The 10549-nt window shown below is 40.9% G+C and overlaps 1 protein-coding gene across 1 annotated transcript; it reads right to left on the bottom strand.

The window, feature by feature from the left end:
- Nucleotides 1-309: 309 nt before the first annotated feature.
- On the bottom strand, nucleotides 310-9646 carry LOC147326047 (uncharacterized). Its single transcript, XM_086300923.1, has 6 exons — nucleotides 9369-9646; nucleotides 8751-8935; nucleotides 8539-8568; nucleotides 7037-7179; nucleotides 1554-1625; nucleotides 310-1027 (listed from the first exon to the last, which is right to left on the bottom strand). Exons 2-6 carry the CDS (start codon nucleotides 8869-8871, stop codon nucleotides 1010-1012), a joined length of 384 nt encoding a protein of 127 aa, XP_086157049.1. The 5' UTR covers nucleotides 8872-8935; nucleotides 9369-9646; the 3' UTR covers nucleotides 310-1009.
- Between the last annotated feature and the right edge of the window lie 903 nt (nucleotides 9647-10549).

The following is a 10549-nucleotide window of genomic DNA, read 5'->3' as shown; positions in this document are numbered from 1 at the left end:
GAGCTGACTTCACCGCATCCTGTTGGTGCAGAACACCGCAGCCCAGATCTTAGCTGGCACACAGATATGATTTGAACATATTACGCTGGTGCTTGCCAAATTACAGTGGCTGCCCATTATCTCCTGCATTCATTTTAAAGACGCATCTGTCACTTTTAAATAGCTTTGCCCTAATTATTCCTCAACTACTGACTAAAGGCGATTTGCCTTTTTGTTTCTTTTTACACTCTTTTATTTTAGACAATAGCTTTTTCTTTCCTTTTGTATTTAATTTGAGCAATGAAGCACAATTCTAAAAACATCATGGGTCTCACACTTTTACACATTTTATTCAACATTTAATTCCCATTAAATGAATATCAGTTCCTTACATGCTCTGGGTTTTCAAAAGTCCATCCAACATGATATAGTATATCTGTTATATCAGTGACAACTTAAAAAATATGAAAAGCACAAATAGCTCAGCACTTTATAGTCCACCGCAAAAAACAGTGACAGTATACAGACAAAAATAGAGAATATTATTCTGCTCCCATCTCAAACAGATCACTGTAAAGTGTTCATTTATATAGAGACACTTAGGTGTTTGTAGACTGCAGTATATTTCCATGTTTGAGTTACTGACATAGCCACACAGTTGACAAATATATAGACACACGCACACGCATAGACACGCAGTGATCAGCTGGCTTTCTCAGTGGGAGGGAGTCACTGTAAATGACAGCTGGTCACAGAGGACACACACCTGAGGTCTCCTTCGAGACTGATGTTTAAAAGGCACACACCGACGCACACCAACACGTTCACGCGACATCTTTCGATCTTCACAACATTTACACGGATATTGTACAGACGTACGGGGCTGCACGGACGGAAACACGCACACACGCACGCACACCGACGCTGAGCACAGACTCCATAAAGGACCAAAACGAGGCACGACGGGACTTGGCAGAGCAACATGGAATGTTTCGATCATTTATCCTCGACAGCGACGCTCCTCAGCAGGTTATTCGTCAGAGTCCTCCTGAAACAGGCCAAAAACAATAGAGGTCTGGATTTATCATCTGGGATGCAGATGACCTCCTGCGGCGCGATCGTTGTCACCTTGAAAGATGCATGTCTGTGCAGCTTAATGACATTACATCACAGAAACTGTGCAAAGTAACGGAGATAATGTTACACCACCCATTAAATGGTTTATTTATGAACTCTGGTGGCTGTCTGGAGCTGCTCACAGTCTGTCTTTGCCTTAAGCAGGATGTAACCTTTAAGCAAGTTGCCAGCAAATGCCAAATAATATATGAACCTTTCATTTGTTTAACAGAAATGTTGATGTAATTTAAAGATTATTGTCTTGGGTATGCCAAAGACACAGCGAGTTATCGTGTCCCTGAGCTAACTATCCATTTGCTAAATATGTGTTAAAATGAATGAATAGTTTTATACCGTAATACCTCTAATAAAACTTAGGTGAGGTTACACCTGCAAGACTTTATCCAGTCAAGTGTGATTTGCAGCTAACACGGTCGGTGGGGGCAGGTGGGCCTTACCTCTGTGACATCAGCAGGGTCGATATCAACTGGTGACTCTGCCACATCCTGTACTGCTGAGGCATCGTCACTCTGGAGAAAGACCAAAGAGAAACATTGTATTTTTATTTGTGCTCGATCTTTAAAATGCGACTGTATTTTAAACTAGAAAACAGCAAGAAAAGTGAAAGAATAAAAAACATGGTTACGCAGGTGAAATATCCTGAGCTGTAGATGTGCTACTAACTGCATCCAACTGTCATTTCAAAGAAATGAAATTTCTTCCCTGGTATTAGAGACCGGCACTCAGAACGGTGGTCACTTTGAGCAAACATGCACAGCATGGGATTATTGCTGGGGAAAAGAAAAGCTCTTTGTGTAGACTCACAGACTACACTACACATCCATAACCACTGCATGACGTCATGGGGTTACTTTTGTCCCGTGTGTGGTTCAGAATAAGTCTACAGGTGAGAAGCCAAAGGTGAGTCCTGCTCAATGGAAGCTCCAAACTGACACCTGATGCTTGTGTGACGCACAACAAAGCCAAGGTTTTTTCAGCCCTGCCCGATCACAATGTTCACACATACACACAGGCCCCAGGATGACATGTGACATAGAAAAGGTGTAGCTACTGAGGTTGTCCATTTTTTTTTAACTCTGTTGCTTGTAGTGTGAACAAGCAACAGAGTTAACAAGCCAAACCGAAGCCTAAAGACCCGACCTTCACTTTTAAATGTACTGATATTCCCATTTCCAGTTATTCAAATTGTTAGACACAGGAAAACCTTGGAATAAGGATATGATAATGGGCGCGATTGCACTATTTTTGCTTGGAGCCATTTTTAAGATCTGACACAATTTAATTACATCAAATTATATTTCTTTGACACCTTTGTCCAAAACAAATTACAGTCATTACGTTCATTGTAACTACACCGGCTGCATCCTCCGCATTTGTCACCCACATATGCTGTGGGACTGCAGTACCTCTGAGTGATCCCTTGAGCCTGCTTTTGTGTCTGCAGAAGGAATATTACATGACTGAAAGTTTGGCAAAAGTAATTTAAAAGGACGTGTGAGGACATTTCTGTACAGTTTTCTAGAGTCTGAATATTTCAAATAAAAAAATATTTGGGGTGGACTGACAGCATCAGCCCCTACGTGTTCTGCGTCTCACAAAATCAACAGGTTCCTGTTGATTTTGTTAATGAGTCACAAAATCCACTATGGAGGAGGTCAGGATGAAGTGGTGGGTCAGCAAAACATTTATCTTCTTCCAGCAATTAACATTGAGTTTTTAAAGCTGCTGTGCCTGTGACACAGACTCAATTTAACCATGAAAATGAAGCTCCTGTAATTGTGGTTATTCTCATTTAAAATCTTCAGACGACCAATGAGTTGATCTGAAGTGGCGGCCTTCTAATTCATCTGTGTGTGACTGAGCTAAAAACTTTGAAAAGTATAAAACAAAAAGACTGAACGTAAACAGCGTGCACAGTTCACTGTGCTGCAGCTTTGTTCGCGGATGCATTCATTCATGCTCATTTCACAACTTTCATTACGAGCGGCGGTCACTGTGATGGCTAAAAGCGGGACAAGGACGAGGCGTGAAACGCTAATGAAGACTGGGCGAGGGGTGGGTGATGCCTCCTATTTTTCCTTGATTGCGCTGTGCCATTGAACTGACCTTCCTTAATGGGGAGTGGTCACAGTGCACTGAGATGAAAGGCTGATGTGAGGTGCTCCAGTTACTGCACCCTGTCCTCCTGCTGTTGCATTTAACACCACCCATCAAGCCTCCATCTGTTCCCCTTATGGAGCCGGAGACATTCACTGTAACAGTGAATTCTACCTTGTGTGTTTGCTGCGATCAGACTCAACTTTGGGCAAAAGTTTTACACAGAAATTTGCTTCATATATCTCAGTGAAGCAATATTGTGCGAATCTACTAAAGTGATAGCTCTCTAGGGACCACGTTGTGTTGTTTCAGAGCCATTTTCAAGCAAAAACTGCTTTACGTGAAACGGCAGCTTTTATCACACGCGGCTGAAAAGATTTCATCAATAAGATGTGTTTATTGAGACCATTTTCCCCTCTGCCCTACGCCACGTTTTCTACTACGCTGCCCACCCTCGCCTCATTTTCTTCTCCCACTATCCTCATCACTTTTCTCTTGTCATGATATGACTCACCAGCAGATGATGAATTGGCGGAACAACCAGATGAGGAGATTAATCAAAACTCAGCATCCCACCATCCTCTGTTTGTGGATCTGTGTGTGTCTGTATGTATGTATCAGCTAAAGGAGGGAATCGCTCAACCTGGCATCAATTTTTAAATAAAATCAATATTAATGAAGTTTAATGGCTGAGCCGGCTGGAAATGACGCTTAAATGAGGACAATCTGATGCTCTCTTCTTTCTAGTTTCTCACTGGGAAAAGTGTGTGTGTGTGTGTGTGTGTGTGTGTGTGTGTGTGTGTGTGTGTGTGGGTAGGTAGATAGATAGATAGATAGATAGATAGATAGATAGATAGATAGATAGATAGATAGATAGATAGATAGATAGATAGATAGATAGATAGATAGATACTTTATTAATCTCACAATAAAGTAAAAATAAGGGTGGCAAAAATGTACATGTGCACTATAAATCTAAAGTCAATTTCAAGAAGGTATAACAGAAGTACAGAAGTCTACATGTGGAATGTTATGCCTGACAGGTGAGTTCACCTGACACTGAAAAAGAAAAGTTATTGTACAGACACATTGGAAGCATGGTTGGTTGAATGTGTGTGTGTGTGTGTAGTTACAGTGTGCAGAAATGTATATGTACGATTCTTCCTTTAGACTGAATATTTATCTCGCTGCTTCAATAAACAACTTCTGTGAAAGATGAAAGGTGTTGCCGGCCAATTCTGTCTTTTCATAAAAAAATCAGATGCTCTAGGTTTTTTTTTTTTTTTGCCAGCAACAAAAGATGAAAGCATTTAAAAAAAGCTGCAGAAAAACCCTTTCTACCCTTTTAGTTGTCGCCACCGGCAGGAGAAATCGCTCAATGATTTCTTTGGTATCTTATCTTTCCACTGGGTACTTATTTGCTAATCACGGCCAATTAAGGCTGATTTAAAGAAATGCGTGCATGTGTGTGCATGCTGTTGTTAAATTGCTGTTATGGATTCTCCCGTGTTTCATAACTAATTAAGGGAAGAGAGAGCATCACAACAAACGTTCGACAAAGTCTCTGCGTTGCCCTGGGAAATATTTGGCCGGCTTGTTATTTCCTGCTGCTCGCAGCAGCGTTATGAGAGAGGAGGATAATTATTGCAGGCAAATTTAATGCTGCCGTCAGAAAAGCACAATTTAACACCTTATTAATCCAGATATATAACAGTGTAAGTTCAGGAGAGTGTAACTGCTGTGTGTTGACAACAAAAGTGGTGACAGCTTTTTTTCTTTCCTTTTCTGCTGCTTATGCTGAAGTTTGTCTTTTCGAGTGCTAAAGAGTTGCAACGTTAATGTGAGCTGATGTGAAGCAGAAGTGCAAAAGTGAAGATCTAAAGTTGCAATTAAAGGTGACTGACACGTTTAATTTTGCTGTTTCTGTTCAGGGATTCTCGCAAAAACACATTAAGATCTAACAGCGTTGACAAATGTTAAGTATTTACTTTTTTTTTTAGGAATAACTTGTGAAAGTAATTAAAAAGAGCCATTAGCTTCACTTTTCTGACCATGTTTACTTTATTTTCGGTGTGCTGCTGTATTATCTTTGTCCCATCAATGTATATGAAGAACCTAGACACACTAATGCTGACGCTTAAAAGTGAAATCAATTCGGAAGTGACTTAAACCTTTTTCACGGCCAGCAGGGGGCGACTTGTCTGGTTGCATAAAGAAGTCTGACTGTCTAGAAGCCTATGGGAAAATGCATTGACCTCAGCTAACACTATCCTAATCAGATAATTGTCTCAAACCTTATTTTCAAGTCATTTTTAATTTGCCATGGTGTTTATTTTCAAAGTATGGGTCAATTTAAAGTAAAATATGAAGTAAAATAAGGGCATGATTTATGTTCTCAGTCAAGCCTTCCTCTTTCCTGTGACATCAGATAAAAAAAAATACAACAAACTACATGCTACAGTAATGTATCATGGGTTAATAGTTAACTTTTTCTATGCAGGTGTAAGATTGCGACATTAACACAACCATAAGATTTTGTTCCAAAGCGCTTTTAGTGAAATCAAAAGGCTACTTGTAATTTCAGAAAAAATTTGTCTTAACTGGTGGTTTAGGCCCTACCCATACAAAAGTTGCTCTCAAAATCTCAGTCTTAAGGCAAAGAGAGAGATGTATAAAAAGACGGTGGCAAAATACACAATCACAGAACCCACTGAAAGGGCAGAAGAAGAGTCATACTTTATATTTGACTTGTGTCTCAGCAGTAAATGGTTTGCTACGGTAAACCGCCTTCGCCTTTTCCTCCTACTGTGACAAACGAAGGCCAGACTGACTGATGAAAAACACAGGAAAACTAACAATATGTAACACCTTCCATTTCAGAGAAGAAATATGAGAATTGATGACAAATGACTCAAGGTCAGGAGGCCATTTGGCACAGTAATGGGTTATGGCTTGCGGCCACAGCATGAAATGGAGGGATGTGCTGGGCTCCAAATGACATTTCCTGCGGTGTGTTTTAACTGCGTGCATATAGGGTATATTGATTTGGCCGTGGGGAAGCGTAAGCATCCATAATGTTCGGTCATGCATGCTAAAATTAAAATTCTAAGACACATGGATGTGTTATGACTGGAAATTGCAAAATTATCAAAAATTTCTTGGTGAGGAAAAGAAAAGTCTGGAAAACTCCAGAGTCCCTTGGAATTTGTCTTATCACTTATCATCTTGTAATTGTAATGTCTAAAACTCAAACCCTGAAGACCTAAAAGTAATAAGTAGTACAACACAAAATTTAATGTCATTCATCCGTCCATCCATTCTCTTCCACTTATTCGATTCAGGGTCGTGGGTGGAGCCTATCCCAGCTTCCATAGGGCGAGGTACATCAATTTATTTAGCCACGCTATCATACATGCTAATGTTTGTGGTCTTCGTCATAGCATGAAACAAGGAGGTTGTATCCTTAATTTGTATAGTTCCATCTGTCAGATGATGGTTTAAAATTGGTGTAACTGTGTAATCACGGTCTGTGTTTGTGCTACCTATTAGCTTTGGGTATTCAATGCTGGAGTTATATATACCGACTGTATTGAGAAGATTGCATCCTCTTCAGAGACTGCAATATCTAAAACTTTGTAAACCACACCGTTTTATATACATATATATACCTGAGCTATGCACCAGATCCAACCCCAAAGATCAAACCAGTGATCTTTAGCTCTTTAGGCAAATTTGTAACCCACACTGCAGACTCTATATACGTGTCTTACATATCGTAATATCAGTTCTTATACTGATATAGAAAAACAGTCTTCTTTCTTACCTGTTTGGCTGGGTCCTTCTTGACCAGTCCGGTGGCAGCAGCGATGGTGCCCGCGCCCTCCACGGTTTTCTGGGCCACGGCAGTAACTCCAGTAACCACTGCTCCACCCACTTGAGAAACTCCAGACACTGTTTTACCTGCAACTGTAGGGAAAGGAGGAGAATAGAGGATGTATCTCTATAGAGCCACAACAATATGCACGCACACACACACACACACATATGTGTGTGTGTGTGCGTGTGTGTGTATATATGAACAAGATCCAGAAAGGCCACTGCCTTCTCTGGGTGTGACCTTGTTTGATAGCACATCTAACTTGCACATCTGGACGATATCTTTTTTGAAATAGTCTTGCTTATTTCTGCAAGATAATCCCAAACACACTGTCACACTAGTAAAAAAAACAAAACAAACAAAAACAAATTCTTGATGGAAAGAATGGGAACACTTTTTACTTCCAAAACTACAGCAATTACATTTGTTTAGTGGCAACAGTATGTCCCAGTCAACTGTTGCCAATGATAATTTTCTTTGGTGTAAATAAACGTACTTGCTTTGCCTGCGGTGTTATTTAAAACAGGATCATCACCTGACATATCATTTGGTTGACAGGCCAACTTTGGGAGCTGGCTGCAGGCTTTCTCATTCAAAAGCTTTCTCTGTGACGTATCCAGTCTTCAACAGCGTTCCTGTATGCATCTTGCAGAGTGTTTTTAGTGAGATCTCTTTGTGAAATTAAGATTGAAAATGTCATTAACAATTGACATGTGGGCCGCCAAGCACCAAACCTTCTGCTGTCTGTTTGATGTCTTGCTTAAGTATTCCCTACAGCAACACTGGAAAAACCCAATGTTGGCCCACAATTTAAACATGAGGAATTTGTAATGCTAATTTGTGACTTTGCAAAACAGTTAAGAACTGTTCAGATTGCCGTGTAGTCAACTCTGAGGTGATGTTTGCTTTGTCTTGATTGGCAGTGAGCCAAAATGTGGCTTACAGGGATGCAGCAGTGCTACATGGGATAATTAGTCAAGTCGTGGGTACTCATAGGACATTAGATTGGTCTGTGCGGACCACCTGAAAGCAGATTATCAGTTCATCTAATGTGCATCGCTTAGTCCCACTGGAAGCAAAGATCCCTTGTCCACCTTCACAATAAATGAGACATCACGCTGTTGTGTTTTCCTCTCATAATCCCACCTGCCTACAAAAGCACAGCCATTTCCCTGAATGCCTACAGCAGACGGCCTCCTTCTGCTTCTCTGTATTTCATGTATGAGAAATGGCAAGGCATAGCCTGTGGGGGATTAGGCGGTTTGTGTTGAGTTAAACAGTGAAATATAACCCCAACCTACAGAGTTACAGTACAGCTCTCTTACTGACCACCTGTGGATTTGGATAGATTACATTTTCTAACAGCTTGAGCCAAACCAAAAGTCAGACTGAATTCAGAAAACGGGTAAAGTCATGCAGAGAGGCAGTGAAATAATGTATGCTGTTACCTGTTGTGACTCCGTCCTTTGTTTTAGTACCTGTAACAACATACAGGTGGAGGTCAATTAGAAATATAACCCACAAGTCCCCTGTTGAATTCAGTAATCAGCCTATAATAGAAGTAATTATACTAATATTAGTGAATTAGTAGCATTGGAAAGGTCCCGTCGATTTTTTTCTGGCAACACTGTCACCAATGAAATTAAAATCCAGAACTCACCGACATACATAACCCCGTCTTTCGTCATCTCAGCCGCTCCGGTCACTCCCTGCTTGGTTTTCTCGGCCGCTGCCACGACCCCGTCCTTGGCTTTAGAGAAACCCTTCATTAACGCGTCCATGGCTGCTCGATTGGCTCCCGATGTATTTATTTATTTATTTTACGCACACACAGCTGTGAGGGTGCTGAAAACAGGAACAGTGAGAAAGCACACTGGGATGAAATGAAACGCCCGATATTAAAAAGAAAGAAACACACACACGATGCCACCGCCCTTCTTCTTTTCCCTCCGACAGGTTTGCCAAGCCAATATCGCCGGCTGAAATATTTGTGCAAATGTGGGGTTCAGCCCATACAGGCAGCTGTGCTCTGAGGCTGCTGGAAATCCCACCTGTAGGAACTGCTGGTCACAGCCTTTGTTAAGCATCCATGAATGGATGAATGGATTTTACTATAAATTGAAATAACCGGAATAGAGAACGGATCTATTGTGTTGGAGTGTGTGATAAAAATGCATAAATAACTAAATAACTGTGTAGATGTTAGCAGTATCAAACGGACGATTTTAACACATTTTAAGATAAGGGCGATGGATACACGAGCTGTGGGTTCACGCACCTGTTTGCTTCAACTTCCTCTGAGGAGAGAGAGAAGGTGCTGAATCTTCCGGGATGACAGTGAAGCTTCACCCAAAGAGCAGGAGAAGAGGGGTGTAAAATAAAAGGACGGGTTATTGTCTCCAAACTTCAACTTGTCTAAAGACAACGGCTAAAACAGACCGACGAAGGGACGACGACAGACAGACGGGTTCGACGGGCGCCTCCTGCAGACGAAGGAGAAGGAGCGATTAAACCCCGCGATGCTTACGAGAGACCAGAGACGCTCCACTGCCTGTCTGTAACACGCTCACTCACTCACTCACTCACACACACACACACACACACACACACACACACAAAGATTACGTAGCGCTTTCTGCACGTAGGTTGCCCACAGCGTGTAGGTGCAGCAGGCTCTTTAAAAATCTCCAGTCGGCTCAATACATCTGTGGCCAAACTACCAATTAGTGGCAGTGCAATTATGCAAGAGAACACTGGTGGGCTTTTCACTGTGAGCACCATGTTAACTGCAGCTGCACAGCTGGTCCGTCATCAACTGTTTGCATTGGAGGCCTAAATCGCCCCCCCCCCCAATTTTTACTTTATTTTAAAAAATGTTTTTCGCTTTTGTTTAAGTAAAAATTATAGAATCAAATAGCCTATGATTTGTAAATAATAGGTGTGGGTATTTGCAGGAAGTTAGGGTTGGCCCACTTTGTGAATGCTGCTGTAAGTGCCTTTAAAATCCATTATCCGTTTAAAAACTCACACTTTTAACTTATGACGCGATTATTTGATCCTTTGTGAGGAGACATTAATATTTACTTGGTGCCTCATTGGAAAGAGAGTTCGGTTTAATGGATGAAAAACGTGTAACATATAACTTCATAATTACCATAAAATAAATGAAAAGGAAAAGAAGGTCTGCACATCAGCAGTAATTGTCCTTTGTTCTAACTGATTATAACTGATCTAGAAAGCACTGCTAAGATTTGAAACCTTTAGTCCTCAACAAAAGGTGCATTATTATTATTTTGTAAGTGCTACCATTAGGGTTTCCATGTCTGCCATTAACAAAAACACAACAAAAAAACCTCCAAAACCAAGCAGTAACACTTCAAATGTGACTTCGTGAGAACTTCATGTTTTTTTGTTATACGAGTACTCTTTATGTTCCTCTTTAAAAATAAAGCTCCAATG

The sequence above is a fragment of the Aulonocara sp. 'chitande type north' Nkhata Bay genome, linkage group LG7, assembly GCF_057382095.1.
Source record: "Aulonocara sp. 'chitande type north' Nkhata Bay isolate Kocher_YH1m ecotype deep benthic linkage group LG7, A_spYH_male_GT1.1, whole genome shotgun sequence".
In the NCBI taxonomy this organism is placed as follows: Eukaryota; Metazoa; Chordata; class Actinopteri; order Cichliformes; family Cichlidae; genus Aulonocara; species Aulonocara sp. 'chitande type north' Nkhata Bay.
The sequence above is the reverse complement of the archived record's forward strand: the minus strand, read 5'-3'. Positions and strand labels throughout refer to the sequence as shown.